Genomic DNA, 27,407 nt, shown 5'->3' with positions numbered 1-27,407 from the left:
TACACCACACAGGCAGTGAGTGGTCCTCCTCTCCCATCAACATCCTTGCCTGCAGACTCCTACAGCATACACTGAGCTGAACTGCTCTGCTCCTTGGAGTGGGGACAAGAAGAGGAAGTCAGAAAAGGGATGGGGAGCCTGGAGATCCAGGCTGCAGCAGCAGTCAGAGCAATAAGGAAGAGCCCCAGCCATACATTAACTCCTCACAGGCTTGCATGCAGCCAGGTGGACAGCCCTGATCTAAAACACAAATGTTTTTGCCAAAATTCATGATGCTAAATGCACAGAGAAAGGGATAAGGCAAGAAATAAAAAAAAGGAAAATGACTACAGTCTGGATAGCGGCAATGACTTCTAATATTGTGGAAGGATTTTTTGTTCATTCAAAAGATTATCTGAAGTCCCCTCCTCCCTTCAATACTTAAATTACAGAAGGATCTTGTCTTCCTTCCTGACTGAAAGTTTTCGTGAATACTGCTGGCACTGATTTAATAATTTCATCTTCTGTTATTATAGTGATGCATTGTCACTGCAAGAAAAAGTCTAGTACAATGTTCAGGTTCTGGATTTTTTTATTTTTCTTGAAATAACCAAAAAATTTCAAACGATATTTTGAATAATGTTTTCATTACATTGCTTCTTACTTGAAAGCAACAGAGCCCTTACTTCTCCAAAGAAAACTATACTATATCTCTGGCTAGCATGTCTTGTTTTGACCAAGTTTTCTTTATTTCCAAGTTGAATGATATAAAACCACTCAAAATCCTGAACAACTTTCCTGTGCTCATCAGCTACAGGGGATAAAGAGCTAAATTCATGGCTTGTTTGCGTCTGTGGGGGTTTTTTTGTTTTTTTTAAAAGGAACATAGAATTGTAACCCTGTCCCCCATCCCCTTCCCATTCCAGCAATCCAGTCTCCTGATTTATAGGTATAATATAACTGTGTTCATGTTGCAGGTTGGCCAAATAACAAATTCTACTGTTATGTTAAAGCCCTAAAAATGAAGTTTACAAAAAACATACGGTTTTAACTTTACATACTATGCGTACCTTCAGATATTAAGGGAGAGGGGAAAAAGGAAAGGCATTGTGGAATAATACAGGCAGGCAGCACTTACATAGTTCTTTACCGTCCAAATACTATGCAACTTTCATTAATGATGTACTAACACCTATCAGATAATCAGATTGCCTTTTGGTAGGAACTGTACAACCCTATGAAGTTAAAGTTACCATTCCGTAAAATTTATAAACTAGAAAATAATTAATGAATACTTATATCCACAATCTAACAAAAAATAGTTTTTTTCTTTGGCAATGTGGCAGAAACCCCATTATTTGAAATACAACATCAGGCTACAAAACACAGCCAGAAACAATCAAGCAATGACAGGGGGGCATGTGACATTAGATCTCTTCTAACTGTAACTTTTGTGAATTATGTTCATCACTTGCTTTACAATACATTTTTGAGGCTGTTCACATGTGTACTAGAAATGATAGCTCCTCTGTTGCTCAGATAATTCAGTGTTTAAATATGATAATGACCTACTCTGACAGCCTATGCCCATTTCACTGCTGTGTTTCTTATATCTGTATAAGCAGAACAAAAGCCAAAATCCAAACTACAAAAATGACAACAATTTGGACTCTAAAATTTGGAAATAGTTGTAGAAAAAAACTGAATTTAAGAGCTGTGCAGCTGCTATTGCAATCATTGAGGATCCAAATGTGTGTCACTTCTGCATAAATTAGGTTGATCTTCCCCCCGCCCTCCAATACCTAATATGCATTTTTGATTGTAGAAGGGTCTCTGAATACACTGAAAAACAAGGAAAGCCTTCTACAAGATGGCTCCAAATTCCTGTCATGTTCTGGGAAACATAGTTCAGGCCTTAGAAACTAATGTTTGTGCTTTTTTCCCCATCTGTAAAAGCTCTTTCTTTTGGGTATGTCTCAATTACAAGGAGCTTCTCCTACAAAGAAGTTACTGAAGGCAAGTGACAGTTCTCACTTTCAGACGCTGTCTGCTTAGACAAACATACATTAATATAAAGTACCTTTTTCAACATTTACTCCCTCATTTGATTGCCTTTATATAGTGTATGACTGGCCTCTTATGCTAAGGAGAAGACTTGTATCTCCTTATATAATCATCTCTCTTACTTTAATGTACTCCATGTCTCAAGACAGGTCAAGTGTGCTCATGTGCCTCCAGACAAAAGAAAAATGACTGGTTATCAAATAATAATTAATGCCATATAAAAGTCATATCCATGCCACATACAGCCAGGAAAATAACCAATATGTGCAGCATACAGTTTTGTACTTGCTGGAAACAGAAACATAGGTAGTCTTTCAAACCTAACGAATAACTCCAAAGCCAGGCAGGTATCTCCCAGACCTGCGAACAGAAATACTCCGAAATATCTGCAATAAACCTATGTAAACAACATAAGTTACTAGTTCCTCAAGAAGTAACTACTGTAGAGATGATAGAACAAAGACAACCTGTTCATCACCTAAAATAACTTCCATCTTTAAGCTCATGGATGTAGCAAGAGATCACTGCTGCCTGTTTTAAACTGTTAGTATTTGGGGCTGTAAACCAAATGTTCAGCCTTTAATACTGTGACAGTGTCTGTACCCACACAGTGGGACTGAACTCAAGAGTACAAGCTCTTCCACATCACTGCTAACAGCTGTGTGGCTTCTCTACTGTTAATGTGTAAAGAGGTACTAATATTCCTCTTAGATCCTTGTGTGGAACAACAGATTGTCATTAAAGATAGTGGAACAGCTAGGGAGAGCAGGATGGAGCTCTAATTAATTAAAATTTGCGACGTTCTCTGAAGTGCAAAACACTCTACAAAATATTCCAAACAGTAGGGTTTCCACCACTCCCTCGGCAAGACTGTTCTTTAGAGTAATAGATCTCACTGAGAAACTCTCACCTGACATATCTTATCTGCAGCACCTATAAGACTATCATCTCCTGGGGGGTTTTCTGCAAGTAATGTTTTACCTTTATTTTCACTTCTTGTGCAAACCCAAAAACATCAGAAGAACTTCCTATAACATCTATGTGAGTCTCATAAGGAATAACCAAGACCTGTGAGTATTGGGACTGCACCCTCTTGCATGCATGCTGATACACCTGCATTTCATGTTTCCTTCCATCAAGATGGAATCTTTCTTTTCGTAATTTGCTGTGAAGTTCTGCAGACAAGTCTTCAATTTTCTTTTTGGCTTTTTCTAACTTGCTAGGATCAGAACTAGCATTGACCTTTTCAAGATACAGTATCGTGATCTCACCGTCTGTAACCTCACGACTTACAACACTGTTTTTTGCTAGACTGTCCTCACGTAAAATGTGTTTCATGTAGTAGTATACATCAGTGTCAAGAACAACCTGGTTTTCTCCAACTGCATTATGGATAAAATTTTTCTTTGACTCCACGGATACTCCATGTTTCTGGGTCTTGCTGTTAGATCTTTGACTCGACTTACATTTTGCTTTCTTGTCTGTGTTTGAAAGGGAATTTGCTTTTAACAACAGATTGTCTTTTAATGATTGTATTGATGGGAATGAACCCTGAACAGAAATTTGCCCATTAGGCTGTAAAGGACTGAAACTTAAAGCTGTGATGTTCTTTTGAAGTTCTTGCACCAGATCTTCTAAAACATATTTATCTCCAAAACCAGACAAATCAAGGACACACGAGATACAGGAGAAGACCTACAAACATCAGAAGAAAAATAATCAATAAAAACACCACATCAATGAATATGCAGCAAGGACACTGTGATGGATAAACTTACATCTTCGCTGTAAAGAGATACTTTCAGAGGATAGTGTCTGGGCAGCCTCTTGTCTTCTAGTTGATGTTCACCTTTCTTGAGAACATTCTCTGTAACTGAAAGGGAAATTCAAACTCAGTTGTTTTGCAGTCAAAGGATGAAATTTTACTGGCAGTCTGATTCTTGGAATATTTCACAGGCCTTGGTCTCTTTTTCTTCCCCTCTCTCAGTGTTCTCCCTAGCCATTTCCTCATGTTCAGTATTCCTGCCTGATATTTTATGCATTACTCAAAATTGTTCAGAAGAGAGAGAGACAGCAGCCTGACTCCTTAGAACATTAATTGGCAGAGATTTACTCCCCAAGGCTCGACTATAAAAATCATATCTGTTATGTAGGGCATAGATTTATTCTTTTACCAGTCTTAAAAAAAACATACAACAATTGTGCAAGAAGCCTGTTCACATTTGTGCTTTTAATGAATAGGAGGAAATCCTAAAACTTGAGTTATTAAAATGAGGACATTAAATCCCTGCGTAGATGAAATCCCAGTAATAATAATTTATTGAAAATGTTATGTTTTATGGTTAATGTTCTAAACCTCATTCTTCTATTGCATGGTTATAATTACATCTTTTGAATATAAATACCTTTCTGATCTTCAAACGTTATATATGCAACTCCTTTTGTTGTTGTCGGATAGACTATGCCTTTCACATCTCCACCCCTATTCTTCGCCCGCTGGAAATGAATCATCAGTATGTCAGCCATGACATCATCTTTCAGAACGCCGTCTGGAATACCAGAGACTATAACTGTTCTCTCTGATTTAGAAGCATCTCCAGCAGCCTGTATACCAAGACAAGAGCATATGGCAAATGCAAGTAATGGCTTAGGCCTCTAGATGGTTCCTCATTATGAGAGGCTCCCCAGCCCTTCCTGCTATCCATTTCACCCCATTCCTCCTACATAACGACTTGCTACATACAAGTTCCCACAAGAAGAGGACTTCTGAATCGGCTTTTGATTCTCTCCAAAAAAATCATAGTACTTTCCACAAAACCGCAGGCTTACTTCTCATTTACACAAAGTTCTCTCTACCATTGTAAAGAGGACCATTTACCTCAAGTCAACAAGAGCATAATTTCCACCCACTTCAACACTCTTTGTCTTGCTAGGATAATATACATGGGAATCAAAAGTTTAAACTTAAGTTGCTCCTAAAATGAGGAGTACTTGGTGTGATATTAATAAAAATATTTGTGCTCTAGTTTTTCATTCTATTATTGACAGTTTGAACTGAATTAGAAAATACTTTTATTCTATTTATTGTTCAGTAGAAACAGAACTGACAGCAATTTTAGGGGACCAGATCCAACTTCATCAGAGTTCAGGAGGACCAGAATCCTTTTTTCCCATCTCCCTCTTCTGTCAGATCTGTAATTGTCAATCAAGGTGCTGCAAGATCCTTTTAAGGGTGATGCAGGGTGTGACACAATATAAGCACTGTTAGATGTTCAAACACCTACACAGGATTCACAAAGTTAAACCCAGAGATTTCCAACAGGAATCCACAATGTCAAAAAACATCCTAGCCTGTTGTAGTCCTTCTGATTTCTTTGCCATAGTTGCTCTACTACTTTTCCATAGTCAAAAAAGAGTGAAAGCTAAGAGCTGGCATGTTTCACAACATGCCTTGAGTCTGTTTTGGAGGAACAGCCTTGTACAGTTCTGGTCATCTCTGTTCTGATGTGAATCTAGTGTATATTTAGTTACTTTGCTTGGGACACCTCACAAACTCCCCATTCTGTAAACAGAAAATGCATGTCACAGGATTTTCTGTTACATTCTGGGCGCGTCTACACAAGACACTACATCTCTGTAGCAACACGCTATGGTGACGTAGCGCCAGCAGGCAAAAACCATGACACCACAAGTGTATCACACCCTTGGTATAGTGTTGCTACAGTCCTTCCAAAGGACTAAATGACAGTGCAGTAACAATAGTGCTGTAGGGGCAGGTGTAGACTCGCCCTCTGTTGAGAAAATCAGTCTCCTTCCATATTCATCACAGAAAAACAAATAGTAGTTTTTTACTGAAATACTGTAACAGAATTACTGGAAAGTGTTTATAGACTGACTGAGGTTTGCAACAGTTCATTGACTTGCAGAAGAAAATATAATCTCAGCAGGTATATATGGAGGCACTTGTGAAAACAATAGTCTCAATAATTTCTGAGTGTTTGCAAGCAAAGTCAGTTTTTCCTTAAATTCTTCATGCTGCTTGTCAGAGCCTTCTCCTGGATCTGCACTGCAGAAGGTAGCCCAGCTGGTACAGCAGCTAGAAAGCCTGCAAAGCGTGCTGCAGGAGGATAATTTTTCATTGATGTGGATTTCGAGCTATGTCTATTATTTCCAGTCTCCTTATTTCCAAAGGGAGTGAGGAGACAAATTCAATTAAACAGTACAGTGGTACACTCTACACATTTTAATTTGAGAAAACACAAAGCCTATTTTTTTTATCAAGCTTCTAATCTGAAGAGCTGGCAGCTTTTATATAAAGGCAATTTCCCCAGCATAAACAGATTTCTCTTTCCCCTCCAAATATGCATGACTCTGCATCATCCACGTATCGCACAGAGAATGGAGGTGGATCGTTCCCCCCTCAAAATGCTGTCCAAGTTTGCTGATGACACTAAGATGTGGGGCGAGGTGGATGCACTTGAACAGAGAGAGGCTGCAACTAGATTCAGACAGACTACAAAAGTGGGCAGATGAGAATAGGATGGGGTTCAACGTAGACAAATGCAGGGTGCTGCACCTTGGGAGAAAGAATCCACAGCATACATACAGCCTACCTCCAAGATGAACATGAGCAGCCAATGCCAGACCACAGCCAGCAGGGCCAGCCATACCTTGTCATGCATCCAAAGATGCATCTCAAGCTGGTCCAGAGAGGTGATACTCCCCCTCTATGCGACCTTGGTCAGGCCTCAGCTGGAGTACTGCGTCCAGCACTGGGCGCCGCACTTCAAGAGGGATGTGGCCAGCCTGGAGAGGGTTCAGAGGAGGGCCACCAGCTTGGTGAGAGGGCAGCAGGACAGGCCCTATGAGGAGAGACTGGGGGACCTGAACCTGTTCAGCCTCAGCAAGAGGAGGCTGAGGGGGGACCTGGTGGCTGCCTACAGACTCATCAGGGGAGATCAACAGCAAACAGGAAGAGCCCTATTCTCCCCAGCACCACCTGGGGTGATAAGGAACAACAGTAATAAGCTGATGGAGAATAGGTTTAGGTTAGAGAGCAGAAGGTAATATTTTACAGTTAGGGTGGCCAGAATCTGGAACCATCTTCCCAGGGAAGTGGTCCTCGCCCCTACCTTGGGCAAATTCAAGAGGAGGTTGGATGATCACCTGTCTGGGGTCTGTGAATCCAGCATTCATTCCTGCCTGTGGCAAGGGGTCAGCTAGATGATCTGTTCAGGTCCCTCCTGACCCTTGCTACTATGAAACTCTGAGGGAGTCCCATGCAGGCACAGAGATGCCAGAACCAGCTCCACAGTCACCCTGTGCACAGCCTTCAGCACAGAGGACGGGTAGGAGTGGGGAAAACACAGAGATAAGCACTCGGTTGCCACACAGTTCCTCACAGACCCTTAATAGGTGGCTTCCTGAAGCAACCCCTAGATTAGTAATCAATGCACAGAGCAGGGGCGGGCAATTTAGCTGAAGGGCCGCTTACTGGGTTTTGGTGAACTGTCAAGAGCTGCATGGGTAGCCCCGCCCCTTGACAGTTGCCCCGCCCCTAGTTGCCATACTGGGACCAACAGTCCTGCTCCCTACCCCCTGGAAGTCCTTCCCCTTGCCACAGACGTACTCCTTTTGGGAGGGAGGGTGCTACAGGCTTCAAACCAGAAAAAAACCCCAAATCATATACAAAAAAATAAAACATCTACTATAACTTATTTTAATTGTACTGAAAAATGTTTTTGTACTGATTTACATGCTTGTGAAGTATATCTAGAAGTGACTGCATAATAGTTCAAAATAGAGCCCTACTCTATATTGTGTGGGCAGTAAGGGGTGTATGTGGGGGGGTTGGGGAGTAGGTATGTGGGGGTGTGGGTATGGTGGTTGAGTGTAGATGGGTGTGGGCTATGTGGCTGGGGTGAAGCCTGTGGGAGGGTGTGGGTGTAGTGGTGGGGAGATGGAGAGAGACGGGGCCAAGCTGCTGGCTCCATCACGTGCCACTCTCATGGACTACACGTGAGCCTCAAGTGATGCAGCCAGGCAGACCCCGCACCCAGGCTCCACCCTCCTGTCAACCACCCTGGGTCCCCACTTGCCCCAGGGCACCAGCACAGGCTCCATGCTCCCACCCACTACCATCACTCCCCTGCTTTTCCTCCCACGTGCCCACCCACCACTGCGGCTGCTACTTCTAGCTTCCACCACCACCACCACCACTCCCCATGCCACCACCACTTTCCACAGTCCCCCTGCTGCCATTGCCACTGCCACTTTCCGCTGACCCCTCCGCCACTCTCCCACCACTCCCTGTACCACCACTGCTTCCCACAGCCCCCCCACTGCCGCTTCCCATGGCCCCCCCCACTACTTCCCTCACCACTGTTGCTTCCCGCTGGCCCACCACCACTCTCCCTTCTCTCTGCCACTCCACCCGCCGCTTCCCTCTCTGGCTCCAGCCTGGCCCAGCAAGCACCAAGCAGTTCCCAACTGCTGGCCAGATTGCAGTGGTTTCCCTCATCCCTGTGGAAAGTCAGATAAGATTGGACACTTGGACAGAGGGAAGGCATGGAACAGCCAAAGGGTTGCCAGGCCAGAGTCACAGATGCTTCCAGTTGGGGGGGGGGGAGGGGAGGCTGGGGGCAGGGTGGAGCCAGGTGAGCCTTACTGCTCAGCCGCTGGGTCCTGCTGCCACTGCCACCTGTCATCTTTGGTAGGCAACCAGGGGCAGATAAAAAGTAATTTTCTAACATTTTTAGGGGCCCTGTGGGCCAGATAGAATGGCCTGGCAGGCCAGATGTGGCCTGTGGGCTGTATTTTACCCACCGCTGGCATAGAGCTATGGGTAGAGCTAGTTGCCACTAGGGATGCACTGATAAAGATTTTCTTGGCCAATACTGATAGGCCATGATTAACCAACCATACTGGTGGATTCCAATCCGATAACTGATATTTAGCAATAGCGCAAGGCATTTTATACTATTGACATAAATAGATCTTTTGTTTGTTTGTTTTGCATTTATAATACACACACGCTTCCTGCTTGCTCCAGCCTTTGATAAGACCACTTATTGCCATGCACATTGCCTCCTCACTCAAGGCTCCTACCCACAGCCACGCTTCCCATGAAGCCTGTACTGCCAGCCTTGGTGCACTGAGTGGCCCTCTAGGTGAACAGCAGCACCAGACGCATTTGGAGCCCCAGAGAACACCACTGTTTCAGCACTGGTGCACGCCACACAGTCAAGTTCCCAGTCACCAGGGAGAAGCAGGTTTTGCAAAGGTGCCCGATGCTTGGCAGAGCAAAATGTCCCTTGTGCGGCACCTCGCCCCACCTGTGCGCAGCCCACCTCCGCAGCAGCCCTGGCACTCAGGCCCTTGCTGCACACGTGACACTGCCGTGGCAGCAGCAGGAGCTGGTAACAGTCCCTTTGGTGCTGACACCAGCTCCCTGAGACCATTCCCTGGTGCTCCCTTCCCCTTCCACTGCTCACTGTAGTCTGCCGCAGGCCTGGGCCAGCAGCGGGGCACAGGGACCAAACTACACTCACCAGGGTTCTCCAGGCACACAGCCATAATTATCAACTACACGGACCAAAAAAAGCTGAGAACAGTATTTTTCCTTTTACTGGTGCCAATCCAATACCCAACTGATATAGATGTGCTCCTAGTTCCTATAATACCCCATTCCCCCTCTCTCTGCTCTAAAGAAATTATAGAAAACTCTGACCAGTAACTATGCTATTCAACAGGCAGAGATGTTACCTTACAAGAAAGTGTGTGATTAAGTGGCATAACCATAAGAATAGAGAAGAATAACTCCCAAATTCCAGTTCAAAGTTGACAGTGACTTGCCCTGGGCAAGTCACAAAATCAACTTCTTAAGAAGTAGGCCTCAGAAATGTGACTAATTCAGGTAAATATACTAAATCAGCTACCTGAAAAGGAAACCCAGGGGTGGGCTAATCTATTAATGTTTCCAAGAGTTAAAATTTCACTTTTCTACACAATAGTTTTAAGAGACTGAACCTATGCATCCCTAATGGTATAATGCTACCACCTGTGAACACCAACGCTTATTTTAGAGAACAAGATCCACATTTGCATTCTGGTCATTTACATTGCTATTACATAAAAATTTTAAGTGATACACTTAGTATGTTGCACACGTGATGACTGAAAAATAAATACCATGAAGTGCTGTGATATTTGAATATTACACACTCTCAATTAAAGACTTAAGAATTGTCTTGTCAAAGTAAGATGCCCTTTCTTTTATTCATTATGATGTTGATATTATTTAATGCTTTTGGTTTTTTACATGTGCCAGACAAAGATGCTGTGTCATATGTTGACAGAGTTCAGAGAACTGTGAATGGAAAAGATTACTGTCATAACATTTAAACGCTCGCTGTTACGTAAATGTCAAGACATAACAAAAGAATTGATAGAAAATAAAAGCCAAATACCTGCTAGTGCAGGGGTGGGCAAAATGCAGCCGGGGGGCCAGATACAGCCTGCCAAGCCATTCTATCTGGCCCGCAGGGTCCCTAAAAAATTTAGAAAATTAATATTTATCTGCCCTGGGCTGCTAGTCATGTGGCCCTTGATAGCTTGCCAAAACTCAGTAAGCGGCCCTCTGCCCAAAATAATTGCCCACCCCTGTGCTAATGTAAGTTGGCTTCACTGAAGTTTACAGAAAATCTGCCCCTATATATTAAGACTTACGTTGGAGCTAGATTGTTCTCAGTGGTGGCAAATAACAAAACAAGGAACAATGATCTCAAGTTACAGCAAGGGAAGTTTAGGTTAGTTATTAGGAAAAACTCTCATTAGAAGGATAGTAAAACGCTGGAACAAGCTACCCAGAGAAGTTGGGCACTTTCCATCCTTGGAGGTTTTTAAGACCAGTTAGACAAAACCTTGGCTGAGATAATCTAGTTGGGGATGGTCCTGCTTTGAGCAGGGGGTTGGGCTAGATGACCTCCTGAGGTCTCTTTCAACCCTAATTTTTTAGGATTCTGAGACTTGCATCTTTGAGGCAAAAAACCAAACACGGAATCCATAGTAGTATTGTTCAACTTTCCAGGCCTGTAGCCTGGATCTGTTGAGGGGAAGGGGCTCAGACCACAGGCCAGATCCTGCAGGCAAGGTCAGCCCATGAGACAGATTGAGTGTGGGGTCAGTGGGCAGGATCTGTCTCCAAGTTGCAATCCGGTGAGTTGGCCTGCGCACACATGCCAGATCTGGCTATGGAGTGAACCCATGTGCTGGCCTGATCCTATGTGCCAGATCCAGCTGCAGCCTGACCCCACACACTGGCCCTACCTTGTGTGCTGAAGTGATCCGTCATGCATCATTCAGCTCACAAAGCTCCCCCTCTGTCTGGAAGGCAGCATTAACTGCTTCCACTCCTTCACCACCATATTTCTGGAACCGGTGGGGAGACCAATGCACTGTACAACAAGGCCCTGTGGGCTGGAGATGGATCCTCATTGTTTTATAACAATGGCATTGCCTTATCTCACAAGTTGGATAATAAGGCTACAACTGGGTCCATGCATACAGGCCCCTACAGCCTGCTGGAAGTCAAGGGAGCTCTATGTAGACACACGGACTTGGATGTTATTCCAGGATCTGGCCTTAGTTGTCTTGGCACAACTAAGGTTATCTGTTAAGCGTGTAGCCCTCTGCCCCAAGGCCAGGGCTTCTGCCGCCTTCGGAGCCGCAGCGTTTGCAGAGACGCGGGTGCAGACTCGGGAAAGCTTCTGCACGTCGGATGTGCTTCATTCCCGGGCTCGCCACCGTGGTGGCGGGCACCGCCAAATCCCTGGCAGGGCGCCCGAGGAGACGAGCGATACGCGGGGGCAGAGCCTTGTCCCTGCTTGGATCCCCCCCGCAAGGAGCTGGGCCCGCGCTGCGACACAGCAGGGTTTCCGGCTCGGCGCGGGAGGGAGGGGGCCGGGGAGGCAGGTGCCCCGGAGCCAAACGGGATGAGGGTCACGGCCCATGATTTCAACCAGCCCCTCCCCAGCCCGCCGGGGCTGCGGGGTCAGGTCCTGCGGCTCCGGCTTCCCGCCGCCCGACCCAGCCCAGCCCAGCCCGGCCCGACCCAGCCCAGCCCAGCCCGTCCTGTCGCGTCCCGGCCGAGCACAAAGGCCCCGGCGGAAGAGCAGTCACTTGCCATGTCTGCGCCCGGAGCCGCTTTCGTTTCCCCGCAGCCCCGCCCCGGCCCGGCGGCGAGGGCGGGCGGCGCTCCGTCCCGCCTCCCCCGCTCCCAGCCGCGACCCCCGCCGCGCGCCGCCATCCCAGCGCATCAACACGTGACGCCGTTCACTTCCTTCCTCCTAAGTTCTTGTTAACGTTTTTTCCTTCGATCTCCTCAGGGGCAGGCTTCTTTTCACCACCTTTCTCACACCGCCGTGTCCTTTCTGCCTCTCATCCATTCTCCCCCGCCCGCCCCTACCTAGAGCAAAGCCCTTGGCAGGTCGCCGCTGCAGCTCCTAGTCAGACCCCTGCCTGCCAGCCCTCCAGGGGCAACTCACCGCTGTGCGGGTGGGGGACAGTCCAAGAAGGTTTTTAGCCTCAAAGGCACCGAATTGGAGCTGGCAGTAACACCGATGACCAGGTCAAATGTTCAAAGTGCAGTGTGCAACAAGATCCAAAGCGATCATTTAGAAACTGAGGTGAGTTCTTATTTCCACTGGACCCTGTTTGTTGCTGAGTGCAATAGGCCCTGGTAGACATGGAGAGGTAGATTTAGCATCATAGCACATATTAGTGTTGCAAAAATGTTGCGGTTCGTTTCTCCGGAGGCGAAGAACTCTCAGATACACACTATTAGCAACACAAAAGGTATATTTGCAAATAGGGTCAGAGTGAAGACAAAAGACCACACTCTGCCTCCGAGGAAAACTCTCAGCTGGGTTTTATCCCTTCCCTCCTGGGCACATATGCAGAAGCAGGAACTCCTACAACTCGTTTCCGGTTCATACAAACTTATATGAAATGACGTCATGTCATCTGTCGCATGTGCATTATAATTAACTACTTAAGTATGCGGGGCAGATAGGCATATATGCATTAGCTAATTACGCATGCTTAGAAAGCTCTCCAGGTTACCAAAAGTTCAAACCCCTCTCTTTCCCAAGGACACAGCCAATTAAATCACAGCCTTTGTAGTTTACAAGAGTAGAGGCAGAGGAGTTTGAAGGTATGTGTGATTTAGTGTTACAAAGAGATAGTAAATTAGCGAGATGTCCTTGGTGGTGTTTCTGCTTATCAGGTACGAGATACAAACTGTGCAGTTCTAACAACACTCTATTCACTATAGATTTTTAATAATATTTCTAACATTAGCACCATGGTATATATCAGATTGTTTTGGAGATGATTCAGCCTCCCACTTCAGTTGCTAAATTCAGAGCCCTAAAGCAGTTTTCTCAGTTCATGATACCAAAAGCTCATGGAAGGCTTTTCATCTTTAGATCTCAAAGCACTTTTCAATGGAAGATGGGAATTAGTATTTCCCTTGTATTATTATTGAATTGTAGAATCAGCTGTATCATCTGGTTTGATTGCCATGTTTTATAGGACAGCAGTATGAATGCAGTCCTGCTTTTATGGTATGGGCAACAGTGATATGGTATGGTATGGGTAAGAGTGAGTGATGGATTAGGGTGCCCTCTTCTGTTCTACTAGGTTTTGCTGCAAAGTAAAAAGAAAGCAAACTATAGTATTAGATTTTTGTGCTGTAGTAACCCCCCGATCCATAACACTTTAAACACATCTATGTAAGCTCCTGGAAAACTACTGAAGGGCAGCCATGGATGAGAGAATCAGTACCCTATTCACAAACAACTTATCTTAGAGTGTGGCCAAGAACAATAAGCTACACCACATCATCTCCAAGAGAGCCCTGGGCTCCTTACCTTCCACACAGATCAGAGATAACCAACCTGCAGCGCACGTGCCACATGCAGCCCAGCAGGGATCCTAGTGGCAGACAAGGCAGAAAGCAGAGCAACAGATTGGGCAAAAAATCAGAGTGGCAATTGCAAAGGCTCTGGGGCCAATTTGTGGCATGCCTGCCAAAAAGGTTGGCCCCCACTGACAGAGTAAATGTTCCCAAGGATTTTAGAGTTTTTAACTTTTTTAATCCAAGCATCAAGCCATTCTTGAGGCTCATTTTTTCCATCAGGAAGAGAAACAGATGGCAGCCTGGTACTTCTCTGATCAATTCCTGTTTATCTACCAAGAATGTATCCAAAGATCCATTCCCCTTAGTACTCAAATAGAAGATAAGTTTCTTTGCTCAAATTCTACACCTCTTCTGAGCCAAAATCTACCTACATAGGTAAGGAAAGGTGTAATGGTATCAGGAGCCTCCCCACCCAAACCTTCACAGTAGCTGAGCAGCAGCAGAGCAGGCCAAGGTATGAGGCTTGACTCAAAACCTACCACTCAGGATCAGGGATGTGGAGTGTAGATGTGTCCCAAAGATGCAAGATAAGACTACCACTCTAGCCAGGGCTTCCTCAAAGGAATTTTGAACACCTGTCCTCTCTAGCACACTTCAACCCACAGAATATAAATTCTAACTCTTATTGCATCACATAGGGGAAAATTTTGGAACAATGCTTTTACCAATATATTGTCAAAGTGTGTAATTTATTACCCTTGTATAATTTTATGTTATAGGCAGAAACCATATCGAAGGCAAAGAAATAGCAACATTTGATTGTATTAAAACAACCTTTATATTAAAGTATGAAACAGTCAAGTAAAGATTCAAAAGAATAACCAACAGATTAAGTACACAATGAGAAATTCACAAATACCATGATTCTTAAGATTACTCAAAAAAAATCACCTGAGTTTTATGTTGGGCAGCTTTTCACTAGCCCCACGAGCAATAAGCTTTATTAGACCTTCTATTTAAATCTTATTCTCTAAGGATTTATATCTCAACTCTTATTAGTGAGATATAGTGTAAATATCAAGATTTACTAGTCTTCATGCATTTTTTCTTTGCAGTTTAGGACACCTGATCTGAATAGCATTACATTTTTCAAGGTTGTAAGCAAAGCATACAGGCCACCCCTAGTCATTCCATATTCATATAACTTTATTAATTATTCACTTCATGTTTGTTGCTAGTATAATCACTATAAGCGCTTTGCAGGCACCAAACAGCAAGTGGAGCTGTAAGCACACAAATCTCCTTACCCAGCAGTTGCAAATCAATATCAGCAATACTCATCTTTTTTTGTTTTCTAGATAGTTTGATATTTAAGTTGTTATGAATGTTCAACCTAAATGTGATTACAATAACAATAGTTGGAGTATATTGTTAATACCTTTCCTACACGAGAACAACACCAAATTGCATTTGCCCAGTAAGATCCTTTAAACCAAGAAAGTAAATCATGTTCAAGAATTTCATGAAATTGACTATGTTAAATGCAGTTAATTTCCATTGTTGTATGCTTTTACAACCAAAAATTTCAGTTTCCTGCCAACGTGCTGCTTATATCTCTACTGTGCTTTTATCCACCTTTCCCTGTACAACATACTGTAGTTTTTTTTTAACTGGAGTGTGATTTTATTGTGCCTTATGAGTTAAAGCTAACTGTTCATATGGCAGATATTTTTGTCTCTAGTTCACGAATACCGAGGACATAATTTGTCCTGCTCTCCATGTGACCCCCAATTAACCTTCTCCATACACCCTCCATTGTGAGGGTGGTAGTTTGGCACAGATCATGCAGACTAAAATCCACCAGTGATGTTCACAAGCTGATTGTGTTAATGTAGTCATAAAATAAACGACGCCCAGGTCACATTCTTAGCTAGCATCTGGGTATTTTTAAATTAGGCAGCATAATGAGCATGATCAAGAAATAGTATAATTGTCAATACAAATGTTCATGAAAAAGACCTGTCAAAAAGCAATACAGCCTTCAGACAGAGAGGAGGCAGAGGATGCAGAACTGATATTAGCCAAGAGTTCAGAGTTTGATCAGGTCCTAGAAGAAGTAATGGCATTTCAAAAGGGTCAAAAGCAGACCAAATCAGCTCTGGTACTGTTCCCTACAGCATCATATAGCCCAGAAAGGTGCCAACATGTTGAATAAACTGGTGCCATTTCTGTATATTCTCCTTCCTTCCAGATAATAAACATGTTTGTAGTATTTTACTTTCTTAATTGCTGTCGTGATACGAATATCTTATGTAATTACAAAATAATAGTTTGGACTACAGGAGTACCCAAGACCCTTATCAGGATGGGAGTCAACTGAGCTATCCAATGTAGCTAGTTAAAACAAGTATATAAAACTACAGGCACTTTTCTGTAGAGTTGTGCAAAGTTTTCCTGACAAAGTCAGGGGGAGTCTAACTCATTTGGGGGTTTGTTACCAATATGAAGCTCGGTCAGATCTGCAGAAGGTAGCCTAGGCTCAGGTTTGAAGCATTTGTAATATTTATGGTTTTGACAGAATCATGTATACAAGGCAAACTAAGGTTTCAGATGAGTTTTGTAATGAATATCTCAGCCATGTGTGAAATTTTTTTCTTGGCATATGCAAAGAACCTCTGCAAGCCTCGTTCACTGAGTTTCAGATAGTTCTGCTCTCAAGATCAAAAGGAGTTTGCCATCACAAACAAAGAGACAGAAAGGGCAGCTCCATTTCAAGAGTAAATTTATAAGGCTAGAAAGCATAATTGTTATAAAAGCTATATTTCTGCCAAATGTCTTCCTGATAACATGAAGTGTCTGGCAAAGGTTAAGGCTCCATTTGCTGTACTTCACGAAACTTTCCCAACATCCTCCTCAAAACAGGCTTGCTTGGTTTGGTTTGATACATAGGTGATATTCTCAATTTCCCCACCTCCATTGCTTGGCTTCTGAAAATGTATCTCAATGATGTCCTGTGTGCTTTCCTCATCTTCCACAACCTCTTGAATTCCTGTGAGTAGGATGGTCCTTGTGGAAATCCCAAAATAAGCCTGGTGAGAAAAAATAAATAAAGTAAAATCAAAAAATTGCTGAATAATGTCAAGTATTAAACATTAAATCACTGATAGATATACATAATAAAAATGTTGGTACAGATGAAGATATTGCTATCAACTTGGCTTGCATCTTTGTATTTTCTGCTATGTTCTAGGTCTGCCACTGAAAAAAAAAAAATCAATGGAAGGTTTGAACCTTATAGTGTCAGACTCCTTTGTTCAGTCCTCTTTAGCCTGTCTGTCGTAAATTCCTTATTATAAATAACAGTTGGTCAAGATCTCAGCAGAAATAAGTCAGCATGGCTCCATTGTACACGTACCAGTGCTAACATCACATGGCACTCTTAAAAGGTTCCCACAGCATCCTGGTCGAGAATCACTCATCTAAACATACCCGATGCTCATCGACCAGCTAAAACTATCAACAATGGGTTCAATTAGTGCTATATGTGGTAGCCTGTTTATATTGACACATCTTACTGCTTTATGGCTGTTATAGATGTCTATACTAACATAGACATTGAAGCGCATTGCTGTTGCAGTACTAGAACATGATAAAAAAGCTGGTCTCTTTTGCATCTCTACAAGTCCTAGAATCATCACTGGAAAAACAACTCATAGGAAACTCCCTCTTGTTACAAAGCTGAGAGCAACAGCAGCTTCCTTGCAACTCTCTTACCAAGAAGGTTGTGTCTACATCACCCATTCCCAGAGCATGGCTTGTTTACTCAATTTACCTGAAACTTTTCTAAATGCTTTTCTATGACTGGGGAAACAGAAACGGAAACAGAGCGTCGTCTTCCATCTAACTGGAAAGGATGTTTTGTGTGTCTCAAAATGTTATCAGCAACTGGAAAAAAGAATTAGAACACGAGAAATAAATACTAAATTCTAAGACTTACTTTGCAAGTGCATCAGGTAATAAGCTGATCCGTTTATATAAAACTTATATGTAATTCATGATAAAATCCTTGATTAAGTGTTTAGTAAAAACTTGTGGAACAAGTCCACTGTGGATATGAATAGATGCAGCTCCACTGATATTAGCAGTCCTTCACTCGCTCACACCAGCTGAAGATCTAGTCAAATTTTCAATAACATTAACATGAAATGAAAAGTAAAGCCAAACATATTTTCCCACTTTTTTCCAGTAAAGAGGTCCAGTGATGCAAAGAAAGAATAGACTTTGAGATAGGAGTAAATATCAAAACTTACAAACTGAATATCAAGTTTTTTACCTGAAAAGAATGCAATTAAATACAGCTTTGTTTACAGAACTATGAGCATGAGTCTCTCCTCACTAAGTAAATCAAGAATAATTCAGCTGAAGTCAACAGTGCATGCTACTACAATGTAGATGAGCAGAGAATCCAGCTCTCTAAAACTTTAGCTAACAAGACAAAATACCTCCAGGTCTGAGGAAAGTGATGACAGCTGTTCTCGAAGTTCTGTCATATTCCACATTCTCTACTTCTCCTCCTCCTCCTTTGGATTTGTAAAAATTTAGTTCCAATTTGTCTCTCATCCATTCGTCAGGTACTGGCAGATCTGGTACCTCAGATACATTGATCTTCTTCCCAGAAATGTTCACATGAAGCTAAGAAAAATAGCTTTTATTTGTTTTATGTACTCTGCATCTGTTACAAATACAGTAGCTAAAATAAAAAATACTGTACACTATTCCAGTATCTCAAAAGTTTCCATATTAGTTAGTCAATTACCTCAAATTTGACTCCTGTTTCTAGTGTAATAGGCTTGGCTTTCACATCAGTCTTCCCATTGTCCAAGTTCACAGTATGCGTACCCTTTTCTATTAGTTTCTGGGCAACTACAAAGGAAAAGAAGTTTTCAGACAGTGATCCTATGATCAAACTTCATAAGAGTAAGGCTACTATGCAGTGCCCTTTAGCTACACCTCTCCTTTAACATTACTAAAAAAGAAATCAGTAGGAATGAGGACATCTCTGAGAACTCCAGAAGTGTGAGTCCAAGCCTCTCTCTGAGCAACTGCTGCGCTCACTTGACATGGCTTTAAACCAGGTCATTCAGACTGAAAAATCATAGGTGCCTGGACACACACTGCTTTCTACGTCACTCCCTTCTAGGCTACTGCAGCTGGTGTGTTTTAACAATGCTAGCCCAAAGGGCTACTAAGCTTGGCACACATGTAACTATTTTGAATCAGTGACTTGACTGCAAAACATCTTCTGCATAGTTGCCTTTATTCTGAATTTTTTTTTTCAGAACAAAGTAAATGTTTACATCACAAATCCCTTGCTATGAAAGTGAAACACATTAATATTTATATTAAAAATATGCATCATACCATCTTCATCTTCAAAAGTGAGAAGAGCTTCTCCTTGCTTCAATCTGAATGGAATTTTGGCAGCTACACAACAAAGGCAGTGGGTATTCAAAACTGTGTCATTGTTATCAGTATTTTCCATTTTTGTAAACTTCATTTTCTTTTTGGAAACCTCTTTTTTGATCTAAGGTTTTAGAACCACGACAAGAAATAAAAAAGTTGTAATTCATGAAGCAACTGGAAAAAATATCATATGCATCTTTCACTTCATTTTTTTTTAAAAAGGCAAATACACAATTGGGTTAAATTTAATGCTAGTATAACGAGATCCAATTCTAATGATCTCAGCACAATTGTACATGTTATTTCACTAAGAATTTAGCCAACAAGTTTTTATTTTTTCTTCTCAATAAAATTTGAGCCAGAGCTTTGTCCTTGTGCAGCAAAATTCACCCTAAAGTAAACAGTTTCTGTCTGCATGTTCAGAACAGTGATTTCTAAAATCTGTAACACCAATCACAGAACATTGTACATATTCAGATATTACAAAGTCTTTGTTAAAAGTTTGTGTGCATTGACCCTAACTCTTCAATAATGAAAGGACTGCTATATATAGTTTTACATAGTACTGTACAAAAGAATAATATTTGAAACAATTCTGAAAGACTGAAATGAGTTTTTAAAAACAGAATTTGTTTATAATACCCATTTCATTAAATATTGCCAAAAATATTTGTCTTCATTCAAATTTGGTATGAAAACATTTCAAAATGTCAAATTATTCTGCAAAACTTAAATTCCAAGTTTTTACCAACTCTATAATGAATATTTGTAACAAAAGTCAAAACATAGTTCTGACCCTGACTATATCATTTAACATATGAAACTGTTGCCTGCAAATAGAGTTATTCCTAGTTTGTATTATAGGAAGCAAGACATGAGATAATTGTGCCAAGTGCTATCTGACAAAAACTAAACTTACAGTACATGTTTTTCCCTGTAAAGGATGCGTTTTCTATAATATGACTTTTCTGATGGTGATATAAAATGCAAATGTTTGAAAATTACTAGTTTTCACATCTTATTCATTTTTAAATACTTATTTCCAGTTTTGTCATTTAATAATTGTGAGCTTTCCTCCATATTTTCCCCCAATAACTCATGTGGCCCCCTTTTACTTTATTTCTATGTCCTTTGTTCTCCTCGCATTCATTAATTTTGCCAAATAGAGGAAGAGTAGCAAAGTAATAGCTACATTTTAAAAGGAGGTCAATGGAGGTTGACCTAAACAATAGCTGAATGTCTGGCCCCCAGAGTTTAGTAAATGCAGACTGAAAATGTGTCCACTTGAAAGGTGAATTGTGAAATATATAAAATAGAAATTACCTGAATAACCTGTGAACGCTCTGAATTAATCTCAGCAAGGTTTGAATTCATCGCAGCAAGACTATCTTTGAGCTTCTGAATCTCTCTCTTTAACTCAATATTTTGTTGCTCTACTACTTTAAGGTTTTTCTGTTGAAAAAAAAATTACATGAATTGAAATTACAGTACATCCTCAGGTATTCAAACCCCTTGTAAAGCACTCATCAGGAAGCCATTCCAGTAACTAAAATAATTTGTACAATGAACCTGTAAGGATACTGTGAAGAAGCAGACATGGTGCACCATGTAAAATTATGTTTAACTTAACAGCTGAGGTATTAAATACAGTAAAATTTAAAGAGAACATTTTGTCATGCAATACTAATGCCAATTAAAAGTTACTGTATCAAACTTCTGTATCTCTATTAATTACTGTTAAATAAAGTTTGTAGAACAATATATAATACTAATAGTTACAAGTTACAGTACTGTATCAATTTATGTTGCAGTGCTGTATTAGGTTTAGAAAGTTAACAGTTACCCAATTCCAACACTTAAAGTTAGGAAAACAAAAATATCTACTCAGATAACTAAGATTCAGATAGTGCAGTATATCTTAAGTTAACTCTCCTGAGTCTTATAAGTTTTCATAAGATGTATTGGGAAGTTTTGTTGTAAAATGTTCATGGCATAAACTGACAGAACAGTTAAACAGCAAAATGTAAAAACTAAGAAGTCAGTGAACAGCCTTGCACCCAGAAGATTAATTTTCCTAGTTATCTTTTTCTACCTACAATGATAAAGCTCTTAACTTTGCCTTCATTTCTTCAACATTACTGTGTTTATCAATATGTCAGTTCTGAATTATAATAAAAAGTGCTAAATTTCCTGGTCCTACAAACTGTAGTCTGGGAGGGATATTTAACATGAAAGGAGAAAAATATATTCCCCATGAAGGGCACCCCTACTTCTGTTCCCCAAACTTTGACAGCCATAGGTAAATTTTTCCATTACCTCAAAGTCTTTCCTTATCATAAAAGTCTCCTTACGCTGTTCCTCTTCTGTTTCCCTCAGCTTTATCAGCATGTCCTGTGCTGTCTCTTTTTTTGAATCACAGCTTAATTTTGAAAGGAGGAGTTCAGTTTTTGCCTTTTCAGCTTTTTCAAGCTGTTCCTTAATCGTGAAAAAGTGGTTTAGTATATTTTAACTAGAATATATAAAACATTATTAAATAGGTTTAAACAAATACACTTTGGGAAAAAATTGTTTTGAGAGACTTGAATGGAAACAGGAATATATGTTTTGTAGAACTTGCCTTCCATTTTTCCCATTCTTCTTTATGACTGTCAACTTCTACCTGTGAGCCCAAAAGGTCACTGACTTCTATGTTCTAGAGAGAAAAGAAAATGCACATGCTTTTTCCATTCTGTGATAGTAATAGTGAAAGGTTAAATTTGTTTTAAATAATGAGCCAAACCCATATAAATAATGGGTTAACTCATGTCAACCTTGTTCAAATTATGCTAAAGTGAAAAGAATCAAGGCTTTCCTTGACAGCTACAAATTATCAGTTCTATTGCTTCTCTACAACACTACCAATTTTACTAACCACAAGGAAAAGTGGAGGAAACGTGCGGATTCAGAAGTTCTGACAACACCAGAGTTCTTGAATTAGCTTCTTGCCCAGCATATTATGCAAAAGAAATAGCTTGCTTTTTCTTAAATAAATGTTGATAATATAGACAGAACTTGCTGAATCATTTTTCTAGCTACAAAGGGTAAAAAAAAACCCTCACAAAAATAGGTATTGGTCATTAAACATGTGGGCCTAAATATCCAAAAGGATATGGCTAATACTGATGGCCAACTTTAGAGACAAATTGCGCACTTGTTCTTCCAAGAAAAGGCCCTAACCTTTCCAATACATTAGCACTCCCTTTATGCAATGTGAGTTATCCTACTTGGGTAAACAGAGTTAATCACAGTGCATAAAGATGAAAAAATGCACAACTATCTTCAGGAGCAGGCTAGATCTATCACCAATATGGAAAAAAAAACCTCTTTGGTCCATTTTCTCCCTGCTGATGGCAATACTGGGGGAGGCAAGGAAGGAGCAAAGGAGATTCAGAACAGCCTGCTGAAAAATAAATAAAACGTCTCTTGTTTCACTTAGGATGGCATAAAACTTGAAGGTAAATAAAAAAGGTGGCATGGAAAAGCCCTGATCATGGGAAACTGGTGCTGCCTCAGTTCCCCCCCCCGCGGCTGATCTTACTGAACAGGGGGGGTGTCCCCCCACATCTGATGCCGCTGATCGTGAGATGGCCCATCACTGCAGCTGTTTCCAGCACTCCACTCCCCAGCCAGCACTCGCAGGGGAGGCTTCAGCGCTCCCACCTACCCCCCATCCCCATCACCTAAGCAGCAGGCACAGCCGGTCAGGGGTGCACCAGCACTCCAGGGGCTGCACATGCACCCCCGTGCACCCTCTATGCATCACCACTGGCCCTGATAATCCAAGCAACTCCCCTAGCAATCCTGGATTTTCCTTTACATATTTTTCCCATTACTTTGTCCAGTCTAGTTTTAAGTGTTTTAAACAATGAGGAAATACACATGCATGTATCTTAGAACTACAAAATAAAAACCTTAATGCTTAGTTTTTAAAGTGAAAGGAAACAAAAGATAAAGGGGCAGCAGCAGGTGCTGCAGGTCATAGGGGCTGCATGCATCGGAGGCTACACTAGCACGAGTAGGCCCTGGGTCACATACCCCCACCCACTGCATATGTAGGCAGCCCCCCACACCGATCCCTTCCCACCTCTATACATGTGGCAGCCCCACCCTCAGCTCTCTCAATGCACTGTGCCATACTGTATGCTTCCTTGGCACCATGGATTGTACCACCCCTAGGTCAGGAGCAGGAAATGAAAGCTGAGGGAGGGGAAATCTAGAGACCCCAGACTGTGGCAAGTGCTAGAGCCAGAGTGGGAGCAGTGGCTGGATAGGAGCTCAGGGGCTACATGTTAATCCCTCATGGGCTGAATGCATTCCATAGGCTGCCAGCTGGATAGTGCTATATTACAGGAAAACATCCTAGATTGTCAGCGCAGTACTTTTCAGAGATCATACAGTGATTCTTATACGGTGGTACACTAGCAACTACTTACTGCAGAAGCCCAGTCCTTTAAGGAACACGGTGGACTCTCAGAATCCATTGCAACCTGAAAGAATAGAACAAAATACACTACTTTCACAACAGAGGATATTATCATAGTATCCTGTGGGTTACACATGACTTCTATAGTGAAAAATTAAAAGCTTTGGCCATCTAAGGACTTGCGCATGTGCATACGTCGCTCCAGAACTGGGGCTGACAGAAATTAAATTAAACTGACATAGCCTTCAGGAAATTAATCGACTCAAACCACAAGCTAACTTATTTGAGGCTCACATTTTAAACTGGCTCTACTACAGACCTAGAAACTGTATGGCTGCCTATACGTGAGCAGTGAGGCTGCTCCGATGTGCTGCAATTACTGGGCGTCAGTCCATGCTTGATAAATGAAGTCTGCTGGACTGTGGCAATTAGCACACACCAGCAGACTCCAGCATCTTGTATATCAGCATCCCTGCACTTAAAAGTGGTGGCAGGGGCTTTTTAACTAAAGTGTTGCTACATAAGCTTTAATTAAAGTGACCCTGCTGGCACTTTTAAGTACGGGGATGCTGACACGCTAGACCAGGGGTGGGCAAAATGCAGCCCACCAGGACATTCTATCCGGTCCGCAGGGCCCCTAAAAAATGTAGAAAATTAATATTTATCTGTCCTGGACTGCCAGTCATTCAGCCCTCAATGGCTTGCCAAAACTCAGTAAGCAGCCCTCCACGTAAAAGAACTGCCCGCCCGACGCTAGACGCTACAGGTACGTTAATTAAAGCAGTTCTCGGAGCTACTCTAATTAAAGTGCCCCCCTCCCCCCCCCTTCCTGTAGCACGTATATAAACGCCACACATTTCAGGCCGCAGAGTTAAACGTGGCTATTTGTGCCAGCGGCCACATCGCTCAGGTGTGTTGTTGCCTTTGGAGGAATACCTTGGCCACACCAGCGGGGCTCTCCGGGCTTGCCATTATGGTTTGCAAAGGACGCGACTTCTCGGTGATTATCACTAATGATCAGTGAAGTGAAGCGCTCGTCTCTGCTGTACCCACTGGTGAATGAACTTCCTGTCTGGAAATAACTGAAAGCTAGAAAACCTTCCGGGTCACTTACATTCCCCCTCTCCGCTCTTTCTCAAACGCGTGGGAACAGACCCGGGCCGCAGAGCCCCGGAAGTCGGGCCCCCGCTTTGGTTCCGGTTCCGGTTCCGGTTCCGGTACCACTCACGGGCTGGGAGCGAGGCCCGGCCTGGCCCGGCCCTTCACACCCTGTTCCGGGGAAGCCTTCTCCACACGGGGCAGCGCCTGCTGCTCCCCCGGGGGAAGGGGAGGGTCTGCCCAGCCCCGCGCACAGCTCGGCCCAGCCCGGCCCGGCCGCCAGGGGCGCGGAGGCCGCTGCACGGAGCGAGGGCGCCTGCCGGGTCGCGCTGACAGGGAGCGGGTAGCTGCGGTCAGGGAACGGCTGGGACTAGGGCTGGAGGTGATGTCTAGCACAAAGCGCTCCAGACAAACACCCTTCAAGCAAGGTGCGAGTTGTCAGACACGTGAAAAACCACTGTTGCGTGGGGTGAAGCGGGGCGCACCCCAGGCAAGGTGAAGCTCCTCGGGTTTGGCACAGAGAGTCCGCCTGGACGAGGGATCTGGACAAGGAGAAGCTGGGTGGAGGAGTCGCAGATGGCAGCAGAACTTGTAGGGCCTCTTTGCAGGACTGGGCCGGTCAGTGCCGGGGCAAGGAAGTTTGGCGTCCAGGGCAAAGTCCGCAGCGGCAGCCGGCCCTCGCCTCATGCACGGGTCCAGGGGCACGTGCCCTCTGTGCTTGCCCAGGAGTGCATGCAGTGGTGGCAGCCGCCCTCCTCCCATCCCCGCGCCCCCCAAATGACCCAGTCACGGCTCCATCCCATGCCTCGCCCCAGCTGGACAGCAGCTGTTGGTGCCCCTTCACATTGGTGCCCAGGGCGGTCACCCCGGTTGCTCCCTGCTTGATATGGCAGCGTGGCCAGTGACACGCAGGCTTGAAGGTGCAGGCTGTGGAAGTGACGCAAGCGTTCCTGGGCTGTGGTAAACCCCAGCATAGTAGATGGAAACTCAACAGGTGGAAAAGGAACTAGGGAAGACTCATGCTGAATCACAGCTGATTTTACAATGGGCAATGACGGGACAGACCCATAGACAAATAAGGTGGAAGGGTCCTCAGGAGGTCATCTAGTCCAACCCCTTGCTGAAGGCTGGATCATCTTCCCTGTCAGAAAAGTCTCACAGGAGCAACTTCTAGCAGAGGAGACCAATGCCATTTAGGGCATCAGGACCATCCTAGGAGCAGGAGGAGGAAAATTCCCCCACTGCTCAGCCCTTTGGAAATGTTAGACAATACATTGGGTGGTTATTGTAGGGTGGGAAGCAGTGATGCCAGCAGAAACAAAACACTTGCATAAGCAGATAGTGGGAAGGACTGGGAGATGACTATGCATTACCACAACAGAGAGGAACTGGGCCAATAGTAGGGTGACAGAGGCTGGACAGACTTGGTAGGAACAGGACACTACTCTGGGGTGCAAAACACTATGTCTCAGTTGAGAAATGGGTTGGGAATTGCTCTCTTGTTAAGTGCCAGCAAGCCAACCCAGTGAGTTAATTTTTAAAGGGAAAAAGGACCTCAAACACTTGAGGTTTTTCTTGAACTAAAACTAGTAGGTTTGTTTCAAGAATATGGCACAGTGGTTGTGAGTTGTAACAGATTGTACTGTAAAGTTAGCAATCTAGTATTACATTACTGCTAAATGTGTTTACCAGCACTGTCAAGAGTTACTTGAAGATGATTGTTCAGTTTACCTAACAAATTTTAATGACAAAGAAATTACAGGCATGAATTTACTAGGTAAAGAGTTAATTAACAGAGCTGGACATCAATTTTCAGGGAAGAAGAATGAAAATTAAATGTTTAGTCCCTTATTCTGTGCAGACATTTGTTAGCATGAGACTAATTTTGCCTGGAGGTCCATGCAAGATGAGTTATAAATCATTAGTCTTCTTGCTTCAATTGGCTGGACAAGAGGAACATTCAAACACATTCTAGGTAGATACAATTCAACCTGTACTACTGGAGATGGGGTTCTACCATGCCATAAAAGGGAGCAGTATTTTAGTTTTCCCTCTCTGTTTTTGGATAAGTACATAAAAATCTGACCCAGTCTTTTTATGAGCCTCTTCCTTCTGGATTTTCCTAACCTTGACAATTAATAAGGTTGCCTGCTTTTGCTTTCTAAACAAAGAGTTGGTAACTAACCGATGAGTAAAAGGGAGGGGTGTTCCGGGAGTAAAGGGGAAGTGATTATGTTATGCTCAAAGCACTTAGGTTTTAAATGTCACAGTATGGTCATGGAGAACAACTTGCCAACAACTCAGCTTGGGGACTAGCTGCTGGTCTGACAAAGCCTGAGTTTCTTAAACTACAGGGAATACTGCAGAGCTCATCTGTTTATACTAGCTTTTGGCCTCACAAGGGAATTGGAAAGCTTGTGT

The 27,407-nt window shown here is 42.9% G+C and overlaps 2 protein-coding genes across 8 annotated transcripts; both read right to left on the bottom strand.

Annotated features, from left to right (window-relative positions):
• Positions 1–553: 553 nt before the first annotated feature.
• Positions 554–12,955, bottom strand: RBM43 (RNA binding motif protein 43). Of its 3 annotated transcripts, none has more exons than XM_090045770.1 (4): positions 12,588–12,955; positions 4,449–4,647; positions 3,822–3,916; positions 554–3,738 (listed from the first exon to the last, which is right to left on the bottom strand). In XM_090045770.1, exons 2-4 carry the CDS (start codon positions 4,567–4,569, stop codon positions 2,977–2,979), a joined length of 978 nt encoding a protein of 325 aa, XP_089901896.1. In that variant the 5' UTR covers positions 4,570–4,647; positions 12,588–12,955; the 3' UTR covers positions 554–2,976. The 3 variants fall into 3 exon arrangements, with proteins under 3 accessions (XP_089901896.1, XP_089901894.1, XP_089901895.1); XM_090045768.1 differs by lacking the exon at positions 12,588–12,955 and adding an exon at positions 12,227–12,373; XM_090045769.1 differs by lacking the exon at positions 12,588–12,955 and adding an exon at positions 10,512–12,085.
• Positions 12,956–14,777: 1,822 nt separating this feature from the next.
• Positions 14,778–25,199, bottom strand: NMI (N-myc and STAT interactor). Of its 5 annotated transcripts, none has more exons than XM_090045764.1 (10): positions 25,003–25,199; positions 23,899–23,952; positions 22,044–22,118; positions 21,743–21,901; positions 20,750–20,878; positions 19,385–19,547; positions 18,780–18,886; positions 18,466–18,655; positions 17,796–17,908; positions 14,778–17,052 (listed from the first exon to the last, which is right to left on the bottom strand). In XM_090045764.1, exons 2-10 carry the CDS (start codon positions 23,944–23,946, stop codon positions 16,852–16,854), a joined length of 1,185 nt encoding a protein of 394 aa, XP_089901890.1. In that variant the 5' UTR covers positions 23,947–23,952; positions 25,003–25,199; the 3' UTR covers positions 14,778–16,851. The 5 variants fall into 5 exon arrangements, with proteins under 5 accessions (XP_089901890.1, XP_089901889.1, XP_089901888.1 ...); XM_090045763.1 differs by lacking the exon at positions 25,003–25,199 and adding an exon at positions 24,825–24,982 and having other exon boundaries at positions 21,743–21,895; XM_090045762.1 differs by lacking the exon at positions 25,003–25,199 and adding an exon at positions 24,825–24,980.
• Between the last annotated feature and the right edge of the window lie 2,208 nt (positions 25,200–27,407).

Source organism: Crocodylus siamensis, chromosome 4 (genome assembly GCF_052110815.1).
Source record: "Crocodylus siamensis isolate JL-2025a chromosome 4, ASM5211081v1, whole genome shotgun sequence".
NCBI classification, from domain to species: Eukaryota; Metazoa; Chordata; order Crocodylia; family Crocodylidae; genus Crocodylus; species Crocodylus siamensis.
This window is presented reverse-complemented; position numbering and strand designations above follow the sequence as displayed.

Excerpts from the sequence above, each read along its gene's own strand:
- RBM43 (XM_090045768.1), bottom strand. The coding sequence starts at position 12,349 with ATGGCGGCGCGCGGCGGGGGTCGCGGCTGGGAGCGGGGGAGGCGGGAC. Across the intron at positions 3,917-4,448 it reads AACGTTTGAAGATCAGAAAG|TTACAGAGAATGTTCTCAAG; the intron begins GTATTTATATTC and ends TTTCCCTTTCAG. Across the intron at positions 3,739-3,821 it reads TATCTCTTTACAGCGAAGAT|GTCTTCTCCTGTATCTCGTG; the intron begins GTAAGTTTATCC and ends TGATGTTTGTAG.
- NMI (XM_090045762.1), bottom strand. The coding sequence starts at position 24,860 with ATGGCAAGCCCGGAGAGCCCCGCTGGTGTGGCCAAG. Across the intron at positions 23,953-24,824 it reads GCCCCGCTGGTGTGGCCAAG|GTTGCAATGGATTCTGAGAG; the intron begins GTATTCCTCCAA and ends CTATTCTTTCAG. Across the intron at positions 22,119-23,898 it reads TAAAGGACTGGGCTTCTGCA|AACATAGAAGTCAGTGACCT; the intron begins GTAAGTAGTTGC and ends TTTTCTCTCTAG.